The sequence below is a fragment of the Melanotaenia boesemani genome, chromosome 15 (assembly GCF_017639745.1).
Source record: "Melanotaenia boesemani isolate fMelBoe1 chromosome 15, fMelBoe1.pri, whole genome shotgun sequence".
Lineage (NCBI taxonomy): Eukaryota > Metazoa > Chordata > Actinopteri > Atheriniformes > Melanotaeniidae > Melanotaenia > Melanotaenia boesemani.
Genome location: NC_055696.1, coordinates 25,696,664 through 25,721,310, shown reverse-complemented (window position 1 = coordinate 25,721,310; position 24,647 = coordinate 25,696,664). Strand labels below are relative to the sequence as shown.

General features: G+C 41.6%; 1 protein-coding gene across 5 annotated transcripts in view; it reads left to right on the top strand.

Annotated features, from left to right (window-relative positions):
- The window catches only part of gria4b (glutamate receptor, ionotropic, AMPA 4b), a 195,972-nt gene that overhangs the window by 152,415 nt on the left and 18,910 nt on the right, over nucleotides 1-24,647 (top strand). For all 5 annotated transcript variants that reach the window (XR_006012889.1, XR_006012888.1, XR_006012890.1 and 2 more), the window contains 2 exons: nucleotides 20,822-21,020; nucleotides 23,321-23,568. Coding sequence is in view for 2 of the 5 variants with exons in the window: in XM_042007758.1 (XP_041863692.1) it covers nucleotides 20,822-21,020; nucleotides 23,321-23,568 (447 nt within the window). In the remaining 3 variants the exon portion in view is untranslated. The remainder of the gene's footprint in view (nucleotides 1-20,821; nucleotides 21,021-23,320; nucleotides 23,569-24,647) is intronic.

The window sequence follows — 24,647 nt, the reverse complement described above, 5'->3', positions numbered from 1 at the left end:
CAGATAATTTCATTTTCACAGTAATGACATTTAAACATCCAATTTAACAATGTGCGTTACCTCTCCTTTATACCGGGTGTGTGTGCTATCCGCGGCCGTTTTAAGGCGGATTTATGCTCGAGTGGCGTCTGCATGCGGTCGGCTATGGCATAGCTGACGCTGGAGAGTGTGCTCTCGCACTCAAGCGTAGGGGATATGTGTCGTTTTGGTGTTGTGTTGCAGTTTCTCCTCCTAAACTGAAGGTGGCAGCAGTGGTGGTATCATCTGGTAATCTCACCAGGTCGGAGTTCTTTTGATGGTTTACTAGTTCAGTGGCTATTTTCTGTTTAAAACAACAATTGCGTCCAGTATGGTTCAGTGTCTTTATTAGCTTGTGGAAGAAAATGAAGAAATAATTCAATCTGCCTCTCATCAACTTGATCCACTGGTTAATGTTTTTAAAAATGGTGGTTACCACACAGATTCAGTGAGAAGATCCAGATATCCGGCAACACAAGATCCCAAGCTGACCAGTCACAAGGGAATACCTCCTTGTTACCGTCTGCGTAGCAGGGGTGCACGTCAGGTCTGGAAGAGGTGCACATCGAGCTTCTGCGGAGCTACGCTGAGCCACACGTGCATAAATCCATCTTCAGTCAATGGTGTGGTTTCCACCGGGTGCACCACAGTGCATATCAGAAGCGTCCCAGAAGCACATTGTCGTGGTGCTCTGCTAAATTTACATGCCGAGTCTATTTCTGACACTTCACACACCAAGAATGCGTCAATTTCAGGTCAGATAGGGGCAGACAGGAAATCAGACACGGGAGCAGTACAAAAGCCATGCAGATTTGCACTGCTGAACCATGAAAACATTATTTGTTTAACTGGTCAGGGGGTCTCTGTTTGATGACAAGACGTTTATCCTGGAAGTGGAGAATCACAAGATTCTCTAATTCTCCTATGATTTAGCTCCATACGTGACACGCTCCCTGTAAAATTTGCTGGGCCACGGAGGTTGGAACAAAACCGTTGTGCAGCCATACTGTGGCACACACGCACCCCTCCTGTAAACAGCAGGGAAGAGCTGGTCACACTGAACAGTGCAGTAGTGTTCCCCAGGGACAGACATGGAATCCCAGCAGAGGTGCTACGGAAGACTCGCCATGGGCACTGTGCCAGGAGAAAAGTTTGGGAAAAGAAGAGGTGCTTCGGACCTGTTCTCCCCACCATCATCATTGGAAACGTAAGATCACTTGCCAACAAGATGGACGAGCTGGCAATGCTCACTAGACATCAGCAGGAGTACAGAGAGAGTAGCGTCCTGTTTACGGAGACCTGGCTAACACCGCTTATTCCTGATTCTATGGTTTTACTGGACAACTTTCACCTGCTGCAGGCGAACAGAACAGAGAACAGCGGTAAGACGAAAGGAGGGGAACTAGCTGTGTTTGTAAATGTGAGGTGGTGTAACTGCAGTTAAAGAGCAACTGTGCAGCAGAGACATTGAACTGTTGGCAGATAGCATGAGGCCATATTATCTGATACTGCAGTTCACACATAACTGTGATAGTAGTGTACATACCCCTTTCTGCTAATGTGGACATAACCTCTGACACCCTGCTCACGGTCATCAGCAGGCTGCAGACACAGCACCCACAGGCCCTCTTCCTCATCACTGGGGACTTAAATCATGCCTCTCCATCATCTCTTCTGCCAACATACACACAGTACGTCACCTGTCCCAGCAGAGACGATAAAATACTGGACTATGCCGACACCAAGGAGGCATATTCTTCACCGCCCCTCCCTCCTCTAGGGAGAGCTGATCACCATATTATACACCTCCAGCCTGTTTATAAACCTGTTGTACACAGACAGGCTGTGGTACAGTTTGGAGGTGGACAGCTGAGAGCAAGGAGGCTCTTAGGGACTGCTTCAACACCACTGTGTGGACGGAGCTCTGCAACCCACAAGGCGAGGACATTAATGCCACCACAGTCTGCATCACAGAATGCATAAACTTCTGTTTTGATAACACTGTTCCCTCCAGGGCAGTGTGTTGCTTCACTAACAGCAAGCCGTGGATTACCCTGATATTAAAGCTCTCCTGAAGGAGAAAAAGAGAGCTTTCAGATCAGGGAACAAGGAGGAGCTGAGGACTGTACAGAAGGAGCGGAGACAGAGTCAATCCCCAAAGACTCCCATGTTAAAAAGACAGCAGAAATAAACATGTTTAAAGCCTGGTAAAAAAAAACTTTTTAGGATTTATAGGTCAAGTTTACCTTCATGACAAGTGTGAAAGGAGTGAATTTTTTTCTTACTCATCCGTTTGGATGTAATTTAATCTTGAAATTCAGCATAATTATGGGTGTGTCCTTTTGATTGACAGGTATCCCATTTCCGTGGAAAGAAGGGAGAGTGCAGCACAACCGCAGTTTTTAGCCAGCTAACAGAGCACCTTAGCTTTAGCTTGCCTACCTCTGTTAGCTGGTTAGCTACCGTTGCTCGGGGTTAGCTCCGTTAGCTCTTAGCTACAGGAAGCTCGGAGTTTGATGGGTGTCAATAATCCACCCCCACCTTCACAGCCCCCCTCTCAGCTCCACCTCTTTGCCCATTTTTGGATTTTCCAGGAATCCCGACACGCGGGACGCTGCCAAGATGGCGACAGTGGGAACCGCCCAATGATCTTCAATTCAGCTCTTCAGAAATCGACAGATGATGTCACAGACGCTCCATCCATTTTTTATATATAGTTTATGGCAAGCACCCATTCCTCCCCCCATGGGGCTGCGTTCAAACACCTTGACACCTCTGATTCATTTTGCCACCAAAGCACTCCACATCTCCTTGGACTCAAACACCCCCCACCCCTCTCCTTTACAGCAGCCCAGGCGAGAAAGGAGCTGAGGAGGATCAGGACAAAAAAAGCTCCTGGACCAGATGGCATCATCACAAACCAGTCCCAGTTTGAGAGAACCCCGGACTGTGTGTCCGACATGCTGTCCTGCAGCATAGGTGTCCCCTAGGGGACGGTTTTGGTCCCGTTTCTCTTTACCCTCTACACTGCAGACTTCAGACACAACATGGACAGCTGCGTTCTGCAGAAGTTCTAAGATGACTCTGCGATTATCGGAATGATCACTGAGGACAATGACATGGACTACAAAGGACTGACGCAGAACTTTCTGGACCGGTGTCAGCAAAACCACCTCCTGTTTAATGCAGGGAAAACCAAGAAGATGGTGGTGAATTTTTGCAGACACCGGTCTGCTGTCCCCTCACCAGGGACCGTCCAGGGAACAGACATTGAGAGAGTGGACTCTTATAAGCACCTGAGTGTTCACCTAAACAATAAACTGGCCTGGACTCACAACATGGATGCACTGTACAGGAAGGGTCAGAGCAGATCTATCTTCTGAGAAGACTGCAGTCTTTTGGAGTGAAGGGGGCGCTCCTAAAGACCTTCTAAGACTCTGTGGTGGCATCATCTATCCTGTACTGTGTGGTCAGCATCACAGAGAGGAAGAGGGAGAAACTGGACAAAGTCATCAAGAAGTCCAGCTCTGTCCTGGGCTGTTGTCTGGACTCAGGAGGTAGGTCACAAAAGCTTCCTGGCAGAACTGGCCTCCATGCGGACCATGAGTCCCACCCCCTGCAGGACACCCTGTCTGCTCTGGAGAGCAGCTTCAGTGACAAACTGATCCATCCTCGATGTGTGAAGGAGAGATACCGGAGGTCTTTCCTCCCTGCTGCTGTCACACTTTACAATGAACACATGGAAACTGTCATGTATATTTATATACATGTATATGTACATATTTATATACTGTATATACTCACCCTGTCAGACCATGTACTGTATATATTATTACTTATTTGTGTGTGTGTTCTTTTTCTATATCACACGCATGCTTCTGCTTACTGCACCTGTACTGCTGCAACAAAGCAATTTCCCCACTGAGGGACTAATAAAGGTTTCTTATTATTTTTCATCCTGTGGATGAGATTGGACCCTCTGGTTGGCCAGTTTTGGCCCCAGGGCCATACTTTTGACACTTGAACTGGCAAGGGAGGAACTGAAACCAGTGGCTTAAATACACTGAGGAACTAATGAGACATAGATGAGGTGAATGAACAAAACGGGCCAGGTGAACTAATGAGTAGAAACCAAAAAACACAGAACAAGACCCTAAATACAAGAAACCAAGATCAAACCAAAAACATAACAAAAGCCAAACACAAGAAGCCAAAACAGAAACCAAGAATCATGACAATATTTTAACATTCAAGATGCAACAGAACCTTTTTAATTTGCATTTTTATATCATTTCTTACATTGTAGTTTATCCTAAAGGTTTCTGTTTAGCATTTTAGCATGCTAAACTTCACAAGGAAAGCTGCTGAGTATGAGAGCAGCCCAGTAAGTTTCATTGAATGGAAGAAACAGAGTTAAGATGTGTGTAATCATTATGTCATGCTAGGTGTGCTAACAATGCTTATTTATATACTGCAGTAATGCAAGGGGATTTTTCTTTTTCTTAACCCTGAACATGTTTTTTATAATAACTAAATCTAGACACGTTTTTAACACCAACCTCTACCCAAACAGGAATCAGACTTTAGTAGAAAACAGAGGAATTGTTTCCTGTTTTCTTTAATGCTATTCCCAATCACACCTCCTCTTTGCTTAAAAGCAAGTCAACAGTGTGCGATGTATGCACTGGTGAAAACGGAGTAAAAAATTATTTATCACCATATTGTTCAACAGTATAGTGATTTTGGGTATTGGATGTTTTATTTCCTGGGTGCTGATCACATTTTCCACTGATTGAGAGAAGAATTACTGCAGTAAATTATAATGTCCACAGTGTTTGGAGTATTTACCCGAATCCTTCTTTCTCTACAGAACTTACCAGAACCAGGGGCCTTATTTATAAAGCTGGTATAGGTACAAAAATCAGCGCATGCCAAATGTAGTCAACTTTTGGGATTTATAAAAACCAAACTTGGTGGGAGAATGTTCCTACCTTCACGGCCACTCTGACCCAGGTGTACACATATAACCTAGAGGAACGGAATGGCGACACCACCGGTACAGAATAAAATCAAGGAAATGATGTGAAATGTGAGACATTTGTGCACAATCCGCTATTACCTTTCACACTACATGTTAGATATTACAGCTGTTTTGTAGAAATAAATAAAGACACACATTCCATATTAATTTTCCTAAGAGTGCACGCTCGGGGGAAAAACAAAAGGAATTTCAGGAAAAAGGGAAATGATATTAATAAGAACCTCAACTACTAAAATATGTTCTGTCATTCTGAAACAAAACTTACATGTTATAAAATACATCCAGCTAAATAAGGTGACAGTCTGCTTCCAGTATGTAGCAGCCAGTGTGAAAAGTAGCTTTGGTCCTTCATTTGTGCAGAGCGGGATGCAGACTGGAGGCTGGAGGTCTAGAAGTGATGCAATGCTAATGAAACACACAAGAGATGGATTTCATTTTATTTATTACTCTTATACAATGCTTTATTATTGTTGTCCCAATTTCTGTCCAGACAGTCTTTATATCCCCCAACTCCTTGTCCACCTGGTTAACAGCAGTGATTGTGTCCCTCTGCACCACCCACCCACCTGGAGCACCCAGCAACTAGAAAGAAATATTGTTAAACACTAAATAAACTGCTACCAATCTCAGATGTATCTGTCCATATTTATTTTATAAATTAAAACAAATGACTAAATTGCCGGCATCAGTACTGTCATTTAGCAGATGCTTTTCTCCAAAGCGCTTCACCCCTGTGGGAATCAAACTTCTACCTTCCAGCATGGCAGACATATGCTCTACTGACTGAGATATCCAGCCACATGTTTTGCTACCTCTGGCATGTCTTGTGTTCTGACACTGCGAGACATCACCTGCCTCCTTTTCCGCTACCGAGTCCTCATGGAAATGATGTGATAAGTATGTATTACAGGCGTTCACCTGACCATTTACCTGACCTGTTACTTGAGGATGTGGAGGGTCATGTTGTTAGTTTCAGACATTCTTGGTTCTCCAAAGCACATTTCTAGCTAAGGTGGTACAGTAGAATTTCCTCCAGCAACAACTTTATCTGGACATCATTTTCAGTAAACAGTTGTTTGGTCCATGTCCAACCTTTTAAGCCAAAGTATTTCCAGACAACAGATACGTCAACTTTGTTTGCTTCAGCTTCACTTTCTGAACTTTCTCCGTCCTTTTTTACCACTGAACAGCTCCACTAACAGCTGCTGTGCTGCAGGTTTAGTGGTGCAGCAGTGAAAAAGGTCCCCCCTCAAACAGTTTCACTGTGCCACATTTTCACTGTTGTTCAGACTGTTTAAATGTTTGTAGTATAAGACAAATTTATTTAAAAAAAAATTAAAACTGCTTCCCGGTATTACCTGGTATACCGTCCAGCAGTAGTGGGCACATTGTTTTATAACTAATTATGTATGACGTCATCATGCAGTGAAATATAAAACATCAAAACATAGCAATAACTCGGGTGGATAATGACTGAATGGTATGTCACCACTGCAGGTTTTAATCTCTGGATGCATCAGAACTGGAGAGATGGGCCAGTTAACTGGAAATTTACATTTCCCAACATATTCTCCAGTGCTGAAAACAAAGCAACAAGAAAAATGTTCCTGATGGTGTTTCGATCCAGTCTGCGTTTTCTTGTGGACAGAGTTTATTTTTCCCTGTTGATGTAGCCATAGCCTTAACGGCTCAACTTTTCTCTACAATGTCTCTTCTTCTGGCTGCATCTAAAGAGACAGTACCATCACTACTATGAAACTGAATTACTGTAACTTGTAATAACTAGTGAACCAGAGATTAGCAGGAAGTGGATGTCATGACTTTAGCTCTCTGTGTCTTGTGAAAACTGAAAGAAACTGAAGTCTAGATCAAAATTATAGTTACATAAAAAAATATAAATATAATTAGAGAGCTTCCGTCTATCGAATAATAATTTCCTTCTCTTCTCAGTGTTTATGCTAAAACAAACTCTAAATTGAGCCCAGAGACATTAGGCAGATTGCTTATCTCCAGATAAGTTTCCAAAAATGCTGAACTGTTCCTTTAAACTGGGATTTTTAAACACATCATACTTCATCTTACCACTGTAGCTTCTTCGTGTTACCAGTATTTGCATGAACAGAATATAGAAGTACTAAGTAAGAAATGTGGTGTCATACTGTTTGTGCATATGTGTGGTTGAGTCTGCTTGTATTGACTTTTTCTCACTCTCCTGATCTTCAGCAGTTTTGTTCCTCACTCTCTGACTGTGTTGTCTACTTGTTTGGGAGTTAGTCTTGATGTGCTTCAGCTTCAGTTGTGCCTCTGTTTGTTTGTTCCAGCTCAAGATACATTGTGTTTGTCTGAAACTTGCGTCTTCTGCTACGTGTCTGTGACTTCTCCTCCCTTTGCCAAAATTTCTTAACTCAAAATGTCTATCTGAGGTATCAGACCAGCAGATCAGTTTCCAGTAAACGCGGTATGGACTGGAGGGGTGGAGAATTGGCACTTGTGCTGCTTATTGTTTGATTTGAGTCTCTGTGGTGAAAGATCAGGCTTCTTGTCTGTCCTCATACTCTCTGTGTTCAGACATGATGAAGCCTGTAGCTTGGTAAAGCCAGTCATTTTCGGTGGTTTCTCATTTTCTGCAAAGCCTTTCTCAGCAGTTTGAATGGCTTTGTCAAGCTTAAAGTTCCTGCAGCTGGTTTGCTTGGGTTATTTTAAGCTACTGCCAGAATGACGCCTATAGTTATTTCCAGTCTGTCATATAATATTTCTCTTATCTGTTTTAAGCTGTTATAAATCTTGTTCTGTAATAGAGCTGGTAAGATATTAGGAGATGAAAGGACAACCAAACCAGCCTGTATCTTTCAGCCTCACCCACACCAGAGGAGAGCAGAGAAACACACAAGATGGCGGATCCTGAGGTACATTAAAGGGCCTTCCAAATTATAGCCCAGTCTCACGTAAGCAACCTATAGGAGATAATAGTGGGCCTGTGACTGTGATTAAGCACACTTATCCAAGGAGTACACCTGATTTGTTCACGTGTGTGCAGACCACCCCCCTCTTCACCATCATAACCACCGCTGCCCACCACATCTCTGCCTGTGTTCTGCAGATAAGGGCTTTAAAGCTGCACAACAATGTCAGCACTAGAATGGAAAGTCTACATTTCAACCACTCTCTGTCTCTGGCTGTGGTCCCCGCTGCTTTCCACCTGTCACTGCTAATCCCATGGGCCTCTCCCAATCCATCAGCACAGAGCCCCACAAGCCCAGGAGGGCTTCCACTCCAGTTTAGCCTGACAGGGCAGCATGCAAATCCCTTCACACAGGGAAGATTAGATGGCACCGAGGACGTGACAAGGGCAAGGGTGAAAGGGACAAACTTGGGCTCCAGTGCTCACTCATGTATTACAGTAAGACGCTTGCTGGGTGGTGGAAACTTAGTCTGCATTCAACATAGCGCCTGAAATTCTTTAAGTGTCACCTAAAGCATCTGCCACAGACAGATCACTTCAGAGGTCCATGAGCTGGACACTTCATCTCAAGCATTTCCTAGCTTGAGGAAATTTAGGATAGCATTTAAGAAGCAAGCTTTGGTGAGGTTAATTTGGGACAAATTCATGGTGATTGTGTCAGTTTTTGTCAGATACCTCTGCAAGCCAGGTGTTAGAAGAAACAATGTAAGAACATTTCCTAAACTTGCTCATTTTCCAGTTAAGTCTCATACACAAGCCCCTCATCACCGTGTTTGGTTTTGCTTAATCACTGTCAATATTTTGCATTACAAGGACACTTCATTTCTGAACAACTTCCTCAACAGATTTCAAAAACTGATCCCTTTTTAGTTTAGTTTTTTTTGTTTGTTTGTTTGTTTGTTTGTTTGTTTTTTTTAAACAGAAATGAACGCATGAGAACAGACACAAAATTTATTCACACCTCCGTCATTGAATTAAAGTGATATGGTTATTTTCAGCAGAGAGCATAAGGCATCGTTTTAGTTTAGGAAAGTGCAAGAAAACAATGTTGTAACTAAGTTTATTTTGTTTAATCCTTGTATAAAAAATATTCTGCATTTTTATGGTGCAGCTGCTTTATTTACTAGCCTGGCAGAGGGGCAACACCTGCTGAATGAAAAAGATGAATAACAGGCAGTCAAAACATAAATAAACAGCAAAAAATAAATAAAAAAGTTGTCAGATGTGTTTTGTGTCATTCGCCTGTAACACAATGATACGGTTAGTTAACAAATCAAGAATTTTTATTTATTTTTTTTTTTTTTATTTCATTTTTATTTTATTTAGACATGTCTGTAGACTGTAGACAACATTTCACATCCTGCTGCAACTTGGTAAAATCAGTGCATACTGTTAACAAACAAATGCAACCTAATGTCAACACCTGGGAGAAACAGAAAGCAGACACATGGACACATTTTATATTAAAAACAAGACATTTTTTTAGACTATGGAGCAACTATTATTGGTGAAAACAAATTTGTAGTATCATTTGCATGCCAACCATCCTGAAATTCCTGCTAAGGCTAGAATGCTAAGCTAACGTTATATTATGCATTATGGATGCATTTGCGAGGCTTCAAACTACCACAGTTCTCACGTTAACCCCTAAAATTCTGTGATTGTCACCTAAACAGGTTTTTATGGATGAAAGACTTGTTGTGGACCAACTATTTTACTGGACTACTTTTACTGGACCTTGATGTTCTCAAAATGAACCAAATACTGACCTCCTCCATTGTTACCATGCTTATAGTTTTATTTACACCCTATACATTCAGCAACTGTTTGGTCTTAGCTCTCTAGTGTTCCCCCAATTAAAGCAAGTATATTCTTGGCCTAAAAGACCTGGGAGATAGCCAAATTGACTTGTGATGTGGTATGCTCTACATCAGAGGTGGCCAACGTTGGTCCTCAAGAGCCACAATCCTGCCGGTTTTGCATGCATCCCTGCACCAACACACCTGAGTCAAATTAAATGGATCCAAAAGCCTATAAGGATCTGCACAATGACTCATTAGTTTAAGTCAGGTGTGTCGGTGCAGGGATGCATGGAAAACCTGCAGGATTGTGGCTCTCGAGGACCAACGTTGGTCACCCCTAATAACACCATCATTTTGAGTTTGTCATGAATAAAAAAGAAATGTTAAACAGATATGTGTAATTCTCCCGTTCTTTGCGTAGACCCTTTTTTTTTAACTAATTTTACGACAACATTAACAGGAACGGTGGAGCTTTAAATAGCATAGAGCTCCTTCCTCTCTTTTTTGTTCTGTCTGTCTCTTAATAAGGGTTAATACCCTCTTCTGCTCCCTCAAGGCGGCCCATAATAATTAATTCAGTGATTAATATCCCGGTCTCCAATGGCAATGTCTCCGTGGAAACTGGAGAAGAAGGGAGCTTAAATGAAACGGTGACACCACAGTCCTTTTAATTGACTACAAATCCCAGATGAATAGAAGTAAATTTATTCTGGTATTTCCTCCTCTGACTGCAGGATGTCACAAGTCACAAATGCCAATGCAAACATCAAGGCAAACACCTGCCTCGCAGCGCAGGTGTAATTGTTTATGGCTGTTCCAGGTGTTTTTAGCCACTTCCCGCCAGATGGATCATCTTTGTCTGTTCTGCTGAGTCATGTCCTCATTGACTCTGTGATCTACCTGATTAGTGCTGATTTGCTCAGGCTGTGCACATGTTGATGGCAGATCTCCTGATGGCTACAGATGAAGCATACTTTTTCATTTGAGTTGCAAATTGAGGCTCAAAACAGCTGTGTTTGAAAAGAAAAGAGACTTTGAAGTAGTCTATCTGCTACATTCCCACCATTCTATAAAGGCAATACCAATTAGCTAATGTTATCATGCTGACACACTGCTGTTCTGCTGCTTGGCTTATTACTCATGTGAGCAGAGCCTTCCTCTCACTGGGTTGATTTGTGATGCTATTCTTGCAAATTATTGGCTTTGCCAGAGACTCTCATTGCATCTACATATAGTTGTGGCCTGTAGCTTCAAACTCAAGCAGCAATTTAGTATCCTTGGCTTTGATATGTTGCTAGCCAGTGCTAATGAGGTTGTTTTTTTATCAAAAACAAACATTGCTGCTTGCCATTTAAAGAATGCCTTAAAAAGACTTTATTTAAACCTTGAAAGTAGTCTTCTTTTATTTAGATATTTTCTTTTTATAGATTTGAGAAGTAAAGTTGTCGCTAGCTGATAAAAGATAATTGAATTACCGTCCTATCTTAAGGTAAAAAAATTATTTTTTCTTTATTCCATTGTTTAAAATATTTAAAGATATTTTACAGAGCGATCAGATGTTCGGTGTCCAGGAATCCTGCAGATTTAATCTCTTCAGAAGATGATGCCACTTCTTCCTAGTTCTCTTAAGAGGTCTTAGTTAGATCATGTAGCTGAGAAGAGACGTGCGCTTTCAGTGAATGTATGACTGCTAAACCTGGATTTTTCACCTGGAAGATGGCGGCACAGGCAAACGCGATGGCTCCAGGCTCTTGGCTTGGTTTGTTTTGATGATTCTCTTCGTGTTTTCACACACATTTTTAAGAGTAGAAGCCTTAATCCAGTACGGAAGGGCTGACCTGCTGGAACAGGGGGAAAACTAGGTTTTTCTGCATCGCCAAAGCCAGATTTTATTCCACCCAAACTGCAGCGGACCACAAAGGCCCTCAGCAACCCCCATCTGTGGCCCAGGAGACAGAGGAGAGAGCATAAACAAAAGTAGGGCAAGCAGAGCGGGCTGCATACTTGGGGAGTTGCAGTTGATCCCTGCCTACAGACCTCTGATCTGCAGGTCCAAACCCACCACCAGAACCTTTCAGGTTTGAACTGAGGAGGCTTCCTCAGCCTTATAAGACTGCTTTGAGCACACAGACTGGGGAGTTTTCAAATTGGACACTGATCTGGAGGAATACATGTCATCTGTGCTGTCCTGTGTTCACTTCTGCACTGATGTTGTCCTACCCATAAAGACAATCCTGGTTTCCTCCAATCAGAAACCATGAGTGGACAGCACAGTTGGGTCCCTGCTAAAAGCCCGGGATGCCTACAGATCAGGAGACAAACTGGCTTATAGCAGGGCCCGCATAGAATTGAAAAAGGGCATCCAGTTGCCAAAACTCAGGTACAAGCAGTGCATTGAGGAGCACTTCAATGACAACATGTGGAAAGGCATCGAGACCATCACAGAGTACAAGCACAGAGACCAGCAGGCTGGCCACGACCCCGCTTTGCCTGACACCTTGAACAGCTTCTTTGCACGCTTTGACACTCCAAGCAGCAGAACTACTGCTCACCCTCCACAGCCAGAGGCAGCATCAGCCTCTTACCCTGCAGAGGCACCAAGTCACCTCCACCCTGAGGAAGATCAACATTAACGAGCCTGTGGGTCCAGATAAGGTGTCAGGTCAGACGCTAAAATCATGTGCAGACCATTATTGTGCCTGTGCCCAGAAAAACAAGCATTACCTGCCTCAAAGATTACTGCCCCATCGCTCTCACCCCAGTCATCATAAAGTGCTTCAAGCAGATCCTCCACTTATCAAGAAAGCCATCCCTGCCGGGCTGGGCAGTCTGCAATTTCTCTACAGGGAGAACCGTTCTACAGAAGAGGGCCAGATGCATTAAAGTCGATCCCACTCACCCAGGCAATGCACTGTTTGGACCACTTCCATCAGCAAAGTTGTACAGGAACATTAAAACCACCACAAACAGACTCAGGGGCCATCCCCACAATGTCGAATTGCAGTAAATCCACAAACGTACTTTAGCAAACCACCCTTTCATCCACACGAAACCGATCATGTCTGAAACCAGGTACCAAGGTGGACAGGTTTGAGACCTTGACTGTATGTGGTACTGTGAGGACAGTGTAACCACACCACTAGAGGATATGTCAGCGTGATTAACGCACGCCAAACACAATAACAATATTGCCGTCTGTGACCAACTGTGCTGTGTTGCTGCTCCAGACAGTCCTGGCTTGTGTACAGCTTTAGCACCAAAATGCACTGCTTTTACAACACAGTATTGCACTACTGTACCATCAACAGCCGGAGCAGATACGTCATTATCTGCACATGCTCTATGTCTTGTTCTAGCTCTGAAGTGTTACTTTTTAATCATCGTAGCGCCCCCCACAGCCTTGTAGTATGTACTACAGTGGTTTTGTGGGGCTGTTGAAGCCTTTCTCCTAGTTTTGACACCGTTTTCACACCTGAACTGGCTTTGGTGCCATGTGGACATAGCCTCAGAGACAGCTTCTTCCCCAGTAGCCCCCCGTAGTTCATGTAGTTTGTTTGTTTGTATTTATTTATTTATTTATTTATTTATTTATTTATTTATTTATTTATTTATTTATGTGTGCTAAGCAGAGACACTTCAAATTTTTATTGTGCTTGCATAATGACAATAAAGATCTTGATTCTAAAATTTTAGTGTTGTTAACTTGGCCATTAGCAGTAGCTTCTCTCTTATTTTGAATGCTAGCATTAGCTCTATAGCTGAGAATATTCCTGCTTTTTAACTTTGCTTTCATGTACACAATCAGCTCCGTCATGAGCATAATTAAACTTGTGTACTATGTTAGCAGAGGATTCTGGTGGGGGACATAATTGAGAACCTTATACAGGATTTATTGGGTGTAAGCGGCATTGCAGATGGTGTGCAACTCCCCTAAAACAAGCAGATCATGCCTAATTTTCCATCACTTTTACTGCTGTTGATCTTGTAACCTTTCACCCGATCAAATTAGTCCCTACGTTGTCCTACTGGTTACTCAGATATTGCAGCTTACAAAGAGCTTTAATTTCCAATTTTGAATGTTTAATGTCTTTGTTTTAAGTAATTCAAATTCTTAGATTTTTATAATTATGTTCTCTGTCTGCTTCCAAAAGATAAAGCCTTAAGGGTTTTAAATTTTGAGACACTAAAGTCTTTTTTTTTTTTTTTTTTTTTTTTACACCAGGTCAGAAAACCCTTTAACACTTACTGACATTCAGTGGCAGGTATTTATCAGCTTCAGCTTGGCATAGTATTGATGGGAACATAACGCCCTAGCATCACAGCTCATGTGCTAAATTTTCACCAAGGTCAAGGAAGGGTGCCGCTCACATTTTCTGTACAGAAACACTCGTTTTCTGACTGTAGCATGTCACATTGAGGCTCTGAAAATGACAGCAACCACTCCCAGACAAAAAGAGACGAGACTGACTGATTTTACTGCCAGTAAGACAGCTGGCAGCTCCGTTTCAGTCCTGCTGTGTAGGACTGACATCTGCTGTTCAGTAAAAAAAGAAAAAAAATAGCCTAATTATCTCAGAGAGTTGGAATTATTAAAAACTGTTCAACACAGCCTGCAGGATACAGTGTAATATCATCCTTTCATAGTTAGAGGCTTGTCTCCAGGTAGGTAGTGATGTACTAGACTGGCAATATGTATCCTTGTTGGTAAAAGACTGTGATCTCCTCGGAATATTGAACATTTTCCATCCATCTTTTTTGCTGGTTGCTGCAGGTTGTCTGTGTTTAGACGACTGCTTACTACCCTGTGGTTTAGCAAGCCAATGAACAGAAATGCACAGATTTTCTATCGGAGCAGCAGCCGAGGACAGCACATGAAGGAGAGGTGAAGTTTGACAGCTTGTCATGAATAAGTCAAAACAGTGCGCTATCATCCTGGGAACAGACAGCAGCTTCTCATTTATTGAGGCTCCGCTCAAGGACGAAGACGCGCCTGTGTTTCCGCATCCTTTCTCTTCCAACATCGTCTTCTCAAGCCAACAAATATTCCCGTTTCCCGTGGAAAACATGCGCACTTGCTCTGCAGCAGGTCATCTCTGACAGACACTTTTTATTTCCTTGTTTTTTTGTACATCACAGGAAATAAAAGCTGAAGTTGGGATTGTAAGTAAACGCTTCAAAGTGTGTCGACTGGTTCACCGACTGGTCAGCGAGTCTAAAGAAGAACCACAATTAATTTAATCCTGATGTGAGAATTGCTTTGCTTTCATCTCGCTTATTATCTTGCATTTTCCTCAAAGCTCCTCAGTCTTATTGTCTCAAAAGACACACTGTTTTTATGGCTTTAGATATCAAGAAAAATAAACTATTAAATTAGTTCACACTGCATGACCAGATCATTACATATGCCGTATATTTTATATGCTGATTGTTCTAAATAAGCTTTGAAGCTGTGATGTGTGCTCTTTGTGATATATTTTAAAACAGATGAGCTTTTCTAGCAGCTTCAAACAGATTCATGATGATTTTCTGCTACAGCAGCTGCTTCTGTTTGACATATTTGGAGACTATTAGATTTAAATTATAAAGCTCAGTGAGGCTGAACCAGCATATGGTCACATATTATATGCTCTGTGTAAATAGAACAAGTCATTCTTTTGGGATGAATTTACTGCTTACCTATACACATATACCAGCCATGTTTGGCCTGTTTTATTATTTATAAATTATTTTATCTTCTCATAGTTGGGGAAATAAACTGACTAATTGCTGAAAATGTTCCTCTTTTCCACAATGAGTCATTTTTTTATACCCTGATGCTCCATGGACTGAAGAATCAACACTGGAGCCAATTTCTGTTATGTTTCCAGTTTATTTTTTTAAATGCTTTCTCGTATCAGCTCTCTTGTTTCTTCCACTCATGGGAAAACTGAGCTCATATATCATTACACTCAAATTCTCCCAGAACATTTTTTTTATTATTATCATTTTGCACAGAAATGAATCTGGTGCTGGTTTAAAATGCAAATCCCTCTGCTGTTCTGCTAATATAGAGAGCTACAAGTATAAAATAGAACATTATTTCATGGCATTTTGGGGGAATTTTCATGAGGCTTTAGAGGTTTTCTGACAGCTTATTTGATTCATATTTACTGAGACTGCTAAATACACTTCAGTTCAGTTTTATTTCTTTAGCACCAATTCACAACAAAGTCATCTCAAGACACTTTGACACCGTCCAATTCAAACCAATCTGCTGTAGTCGCAATAACAGACTCCCAGAAATCCCGTGCTGAGTCCCGCCCAGGACAACCAAGAACTTATACACAACGACTGCAGCCAGTCTGAGCTACTGAAAAAGAAAAAGAATTCTTTTGTTTCTTACTGTGAGTAACAAGTCCATCTTCATTAGTGGTCGCCCTCCAACTCTTGGCCGAGGTTCCGGGAGATTTATTCGCCTCTTTTCCTTAAACTCCTGCCTTCAGGAAGCTTGTAATTCTGAGGGTTTTGCCTTTATTGTCAATTTTGACTTGTTTTGGAACCGGGAACCCAAGCCTTGTCTTTAGAAAAGATGGGGACTGGGTTCTACCTTTAGAACTTGCAAAGGAAAAATAAACAATAAAAACCTTATTACAATTAAGATTGCCAAGTTATTGAATCAAAAAAGTAAGATCATTGAATGTGTCTTATGAAATAAAAGATCTCTTAAGTGTAAATGTCTTTTGGTTGATTAAGTAGCCATTAAAGAATTAACAGCACCTGGTTATTCAAACATTCATATTCCTTGAACTCTGGGCCGAGGTGTTGGAGTGGCAACAATATACCACTCAAATCTTTCCATTAGCCCAAAACCCTGTCTTTCTCTCAGTGATCCAAGGCTCTCCCAGCCAGGATCACAGGAACCAGTCCTTATTGCTGTGGTCTGCCTGGCCTTCAGCTCAGTGTTTGGACTCTTTGGCTTCTCCCAAAATGTTCATTAAGCCACTCACCGTTTCTCCCACACCACAGATTTTGTTCTGACCCATGAGATCAAAAGTGATCAATTAATAACTTTTCCTCACAATCCTGTTTTATTTTATCTGACATTTTTTAGTAACCTTTTAATTTGTTTTAAATGATTTTAATGCATCTGAGAAGAAATTTTACTACAGTAGAGACCTAACGGAAGATTACCGGAATTTAAAACTGTCATCTTTGCTTACTTCCCTCTCCAACTTAACTCCTTCACAAATTGATATATTTGTTGACGCCTTTATGGAGTTAAAGTTACTATACTTAAGGTTACTATACTTCATAATATTGTTCCTCTGAAAAGAAGGTAATCGGTTGTTGGAGTCTCTCTCCCTGGTTCAATCCAAACCTCAGAGGATTTCATGGATTTTCTCTCTAATGGAAACCATTTTGTTTAGGAAGAAATTCACAAAGTCATCACATCAGCATTAAAGGAATACATGGCTCAACGGCACTATGGCTCATAGTCAGCTTGGCTACAGAGCTGAAGAGAAACCTGGGTTTTTTGTGTTTTTTTTTTGTTCTCCTCTACCAATGATGAATAATAATCTATTCTAGCCTTACACAAAGCTCTCTTATACACTATTAAACTTTCTCTCCAGACTAAGTGAGACACTTCTAGACCAATTTAATTTGTATTCAGTTACTAAACCAAAGCCACTTACAGTTTAACATCTAAAACCTTGTCAAACACCTAACGTGACACAAAGAGATCCATTATTTATGGTGTGTAAGTGAACCTCCACATATAAGATGGCCAAACAGGCTAACAATTCATGGGATGAAATCAGGCTGCTACAAGAACACATTTAAAAGCTCAAGTCAAGTTTAATAACACAAAAGCATGCACCAGTAAACATCTGCTTTTAGGGCCAAGATTATACTTACTTTTTAACTGTCACATGTGGAGGCACTGGGTCTGTCATGACCACAACTCTTCACATACTTCATCTACTATGTTAATTACCAGAGGATTCAACTAGGGGGCAAATTCAGACTAGTGTTTGGTTCATTTTGAGATCCCAGAAGGAAAAAACCTGCAGCAGTGGTATTGTAGATGGTGTGTAAGGACCCTAAACCAACCATGTTGTGTCCTGTTTTCCACACTTTGAGTCATTTTTATCGCTGTCAACCAGGGATGTGATGATTGTTTCATTTCACAATTAATTGTAGCGTTAAACACCACAATTAATTCCTTGTACAGATTCCTCAATAGTGTAATTTTCCATAAAAGATCATGTCTGAACGTTGACGGCAGATCAGCTCAACCTGACCTTCGGAACGAAAGCGAAGTTATGTGATATGTCAGACGGGTTGTCCTGCATCCATCCTCTAAATGTAAGGCTGAAAAACTACCACAATCTTCATAAACAAGGAGGATAAAGTGTTTTATTTATTTTTTATTTTTTTATTTTGGTGGATTCAGTTCAGTGCTGTAACAAAGCATCTACATGCTGATAAAATGCCAAATTCAGATTTTTAATATGACATGAGTAACTTTGTTGTTTTTGTGTTAATGTGAAAGAGAAAACGTGTGTTAATTCTACAGATAATCTCTGCATTAACATGGCAATTGTGAGAGTTTGAATTAAAACTTAAAGACCTAAAAGGAATGTTCATTTGGTTTTACACATTTATAATTGTGATCATTGGAAAATTGTGATTGTTTCTTTGACAATAATCGTTTCAAGAAAATCAGTGATGGTTATATCTCGACCCTCTGACCTTACATCTGGTCAAACTGGTCTCTACATTGACCCCTACTGGTTACTGGTTATATTGCAGCTTGTGAAGCGTAGCATTTATTTTTTGACAACATGCACAAACTACACAGAATACATGAAGCAGTCCTGCATATGTAATTAAAATTAAATGGTAGTGGTAGAAAGAAGGTAGTCAGTTACTTTTTTCTTTTTCTTTTTCTTTTTTTTCTCTTGTCTTGTTCTTCTGGTCTTATCATAATGTCATATTCCGTTTAAATAAAACACAGCAGAGAATTTTGTGGTGTTCATTAGTTATAGATCTTTAGTCCCTTAATACACTCTCCAATCTATTAAGATAAGCTCAGATTCATCTTTATTAATAAAACAAAATGAAACTGCTTACACAGAAAACTGCATTAGAAAGTAAGACAATATTAAAAACGTGTCACTCTGTTTTTAATAGAATATGTATTTGATGTCCATAAGATCTGGCAAAGTTTTGAGCCTAAATTTTACAAATATACCAAAGTAAACAACGAGGTTTAATTAATGCCATCCCAAAAAATATTAAAAGTGGCTTAAAATGAGCCAAATGTTGCAGTTTTGATGAATTATGCATAATCCAGAAATAGAAGATAATGGGGAAAAGAAGAAAATACTGACAGCCCTGACAGGGCCTGAAAATTACCTAAACTCCCTGAGCTGAGCTTTTCTCCCCCTTTCTCCCACTGCCTCTGTTTACTGCAGGCCCATCAAGACACAGCAGTGTGTCACTGTAGATCAAAGTCAAGGGTATCAGCCAGCTAACACAGCACAGAGAGTTGGAGGGATGGCAGAGAGACTCGCCTCCTCTGGTCCCTTTATTACATTCCCAAAATCCACTGCCGGTTATGTATAAATAAAGCAGGGAGATAAAAAAGAGGGATGGGGACAGTCAGATGCAGAGAATGAGAGGATTTTGGCGGGAAGGAAAAGGAAATAAAGGAGGCAGGAGATGAGAAAGGGTGAAACCCGTCCATGCATCTTCTCCGGCACACCCTCCACCTCTTTGTCGCTATTTTACAGTTAAATTCGCTCTGCTCAAATGCCACAGAAATAGACTCTCAATGTGAGGGAGGAAAATGGGGTTGAGGCGAGAGAAAGAGTCATTTGTATTCAAATCCAGAGCTAATACATCAATAAGTCTATTTCATGGGCAAAGTTCCCCCTGTGTGTGTTGGAGACATCCTCCACTGCAGCATTTTGTTACCAGGAGCTGCCTCAGCTGCTCCAGGCTCCTGCATCTCAACTGGCCATGAAAACTGAGGCTTCCTCTGTGATTATTTTGGTTCTTCAGCCAGAAGTCTGTGATTTATTAAATCCTTTTAAAGTACTCCTAAATGTCTGCTCTGAACAGTTCTTCAGCTCTGCTGATAATCAGAGTGTTTTCAAACGTTTAAGCATCAGACCACAGGGCAGACATGGAGAGTGCATGTGGACTCAGCTAAACCAAAGGATGTTTTTGTAAACTGTCCTGTGTGTATACTGTGAACAATAGAATTTGACAAGCCTGCAATAAGGCGATGAAATAGCAGCCAAGGAAACAGTAAGTGTTGCAGATGCTCGTCTCCTCCCCATCTCTAACCATCTGACATGGAGGCCTGAGGGGTTTGTATCCTCTGCTGTTTGATTTGCACCAAAGGGAGATCTTGTTTGTTCTCTTCAATGCAGCATTTATGGTTTAAGATTCTCCTCACGACCTTCTGCTGCTCCTAAGCAGCGAGCTATCTCTCTCCCCCAAGCGAAAAGAAGAAAAAAAAAAAAAAACACAAGAAAAGAACAGTGCCGCTGATCTGCTGGCCGGAGGACCTGCAGCGCTTTTCATCCTACCAGTAAACAAGAAGGGGGGGGTTGGGAAGGAAGGGACAGGAGCAGCTCACACCTTTTCTTTACCAAAGCTGGTCAACACAAGCATGTGGGGGATTTTTATGAGGTGGTCTGCTCTAATGAGAGGTAAATACAGCTCAGGCAACATTGAGTGTTGTCAGAGCTCCACCTTGTGGCAGAAGACCAGCATCATGCTTCACTCAGTCATCTCATCTCACTGACTAACTGTTTTCTGTCTTTATCTCATTCTCCTTTCTTTTGAATCCTAATTTTATCTCTTAAAACACTCCAACTATCATTTTCTTGCACGTCCCATCATCAACCCCTTTCCTTTCCTCTTAATTTAATCTTGTCCATCCTCCTTATCCCCTCCTCTTTTTAAATCCCCCCCGTTCTTTTCTCGTCTTTCCTGATCTCCAAGATCGTTATCAGGGCGAATTGTGGGAGGTGTGTGGTGGTTCTTCACCCTCATCATCATCTCGTCCTACACGGCTAACCTGGCTGCTTTCCTTACTGTGGAGAGGATGGTTTCCCCCATTGAGAGCGCAGAGGATCTGGCCAAGCAGACGGACATCGCCTATGGAACTCTGGACTCCGGCTCGACCAAAGAGTTCTTCAGGGTGAGTTGGCCTTACCCGGGTTAGTGATCTGTCTCACGAGAGGTAGGGGATCCCTGCAGTTTTTTTTGTTGTCAAGGATGTCATAGAGACACATTTAATGCAAACATTGTGTTTAAATGTTATTTCTAGGGGTAGGTAGCAATCATTTCAGACTCATGTACTGCTTCAGAAATATTTTTAGTTGATGAAAAATGTACTGTTTTCTACTCAATAGTCATTCTCTTACCTGAGTTAATCTGTCAGGCCCAGGCACTCTGCATGAAGTCTTGTGTTTTTTTCTGACTGTGGATGTTATATGCTGCAAGATTTAATGCAAAGGCACATTTAATGAATGTTTTCTCCTTTGGCACAGCAGTTTAAATTCCATACACATGCTGTGTTTTATCCTCCATGGATGTACAGTTTGTTGCTGTACAGACATCCATAATGCACAAACTGTCTGTTAAAAATCTGAAATTCTTTACTTTGATTTGCTGTGAGGGGTTTCTGATGTTTTGCCAAGATTTAGTTTTCACTCATTTCTTATGATCAACAAATAAATTTGATTTGAAATAAAAAATGAGCATCAAAGATGTCTTTGCATCAATCAGTGCAGCATTAAATGCAAGTTCCTCTGAAAGACAGTGACATTATGGACATACAGTTGGATGGAGAAGTTAGTGGCAAATCTGTTCATTTTATTTCCCCCCACAAAAGACACTTCACTACTACAGGAAGTTTAGCTTTTCATGCAGTGTTTGTAGTTATTTTCACTGCAAGTGTCTCAGGACAAAGAAGGAAATCTAAGCTAAAAATTCCATATATTAGTGGTTCCCAAATTGGGGGGGCCCAACAGGGGCTAGGCTAAATAAAACATGTGTTTTTTGCACTAGTTGTGAAATATGAACAATTTAGTGAAAGTACTAATGGGCAAACAGTGACAAAACATCAACAGACATTTCAAAAGGAACCAAAGAAAAGAGATAAGAAGAATGGTCAAGTAATGGTAATGGTCTATGGTGGGTAATGAAGAGAGACCACAGTGTACCATATGTCTGAAAATATCAACATCATGGTGAAGCTAAACAAGTTACAACTCCACCAGGAGACGTCTCATCCTGAACACAATGAAAAGCATGCTGGTTACTTTAGAAATAAACTCAACGGTGGTGAATAGCAGATTGTTTCACTAAAACAGCATCTGTCTCGTCAAATGTTCAACTGGTCTCATATAAAGTCATTTTTTGGTCTAACAAGACTCACGCTAAAGCTGAGGATCTGATAATTCCCTCCACTACTGGTATGGTATTAACTATAATTAATAATGTAGCAGCCAATAGACTAAAGACTTTTACAGCACATTTCTTCATATGTGTCATTGCAAATGTTGGGGTGCACGTGGTAGTGGTGGGGGGGCTTGTTGTTGTAATCGATGAAAAGGGGGCCCTACAGAAGAGGTTTGGGAACCTCTACCATATACACTCATCAGCCACTTTACTAGCTCCACTTCTAATTAACACAAATATCGGCCAATTGCATGGCAGCAACTCAATACATTTAGTCATGTAGACATGGTGAACATGACTCTAGGATTTACAGAAAATGGTCAGAATTTGGTGGAAACATCATGAAAACATGGATCCATCCTGCCTTGGAACAATGCTTCAGGTTGCTGCTGGTGTAATGGTGTGGGGGATATTTTCTTGGCCCACTTTGGTCCCCTTAGCACCAACATGGCCTGGTTTAACCACCATAGCCTACCTGAGTATTGTTGCTGACCATGTCCATCCCTTCATGACCACAGTGTAGCATCTTCTGATGCTACTTCCAGCAGGATAATGCACCATGTCACAAAGCTCAGATCATCTCCAGCTGCTTTCTAGAACATGACAATGAGTTCACTGGACTCCACAGTCACCAGATCTCAGTCCAGTAGAGCAGCTTTGGGATGTGGTGGAACGGGAGATTCTCATCATGGATGCAGCCGACAAACCTGCAGAAACACTAGCCATTAAAGCCATTAAAGCCATTCTGGAGAAAAAAGGAGGTCAGACCCGGTACATAAGGTGGACCTGATGAAGTGGCTGGTGAATGTATTACATACAACAACATATAAAACAAAAACTATGTTCAGGGCTGAGGAAAACAAAATCTTGAAATGAACTAAACCCTTTAAGGCCAGAATACACATAAAAACCCTGCTAGACTTGGTAAATTAGGAAGTAGGAGTGGAACTACTACTTTGTGTACATGTGGATGTTTTCTCATTCTCTCACCCCACACCTACCTTTAAACCTCCAACCCCCTCAAAACACCCACAGCGGTCCAAGATTGCCGTCTATGAGAAGATGTGGGGATACATGAAGTCTGCCGAACCCACGGTCTTCACCAAAACCACGGCGGAGGGGGTGGCGCGGGTCCGCAAGTCCAAAGGAAAATACGCCTTCCTGCTGGAGTCCACTATGAATGAGTACACAGAGCAGCGCAAGCCCTGCGACACGATGAAAGTTGGAGGCAACTTGGACTCCAAAGGCTACGGAGTAGCTACACCCAAGGGTTCACAGTTAAGGTGGGTGGAATAGTGTAACAATATGTTCTACGTGTTGTTATGGTATTCCACCTTCCCTGATGTGCCGCCTTTCTATCTTTGTCTCCACATACTTACTGTTTGGGGAGCGTGGGTGGGGGTGGGGGGTGGGGGGTTTAACTGTATGTTCCAGGGCAGCTTTTAAACATCTGTATTTGTTGCATGCATGTGGAGCTTCATAGTGATGATGCAGGGGTGGTTGGTATTTGATTTTCTCTCTCACAGCTCTCCTCTCCAGGTAAATCTTCTGTGCTTGTGCTTGCTTTATGGGCAGAGGCATTATATTGGCATGCTGGAATCTGTAGTAAACTTTTTTCTCCTGAAAATGTCTTACTTAGAAGATAGTCTGCATTTTATACCAAAAGTGTGATTAGTCTGATGCTACTTTACAGTTGACTGGTTCTGTGTTTAACTAAGGCTGTGGTGGAGTTTAGGGAGCCATCTGAATGCTCAGCCCTGGGCAACTTGGCCTGACTTTGTCACTCCTTCTGCACATAGAGGAATTTACAGACTTACCAAAGAATACAGGGACATCACTGTGGGGAGTTAGCACTATCAATTAGCACATTCATCGATCAAAGCCTGCCAGCAAGGACTCTACCAAAGGCAGGGCTGGATGGTGTGTATGAGTGTAGTTTTGAAATTGTTTAATCTTGTGTTTATTCCTGGGTAGGTAGCACTTTTTTATGGGGGCTCTAAGCAACTCATACAGTATGTATTTACGCTGTGTAAAATTTAAATAAAAACAGAAGACAGTGACTTGCACATCTCATCAACTCATATGTTATTCCAGTAGATCATAAACAACATATCAGATGATGAAAATAAGACATTTTACCACCTGATGGAAAGTATGAGCTGGTAGTGAATCTGATGGCAGCAACATGCCTGAAAAAAGTTGTGACAGGAGCAACAATAGGCTGGAAAAGTAACTGGTACAAATCAGAAACACCTGGAGGAGCATTTGATACCTAATCATATTAATTGGCAACAGGTCAGTAACATGGCTGTGTATAAAAGGAGCATTTCAGAGAGGCAGAGTCCTCAGATGGAAAGATGGA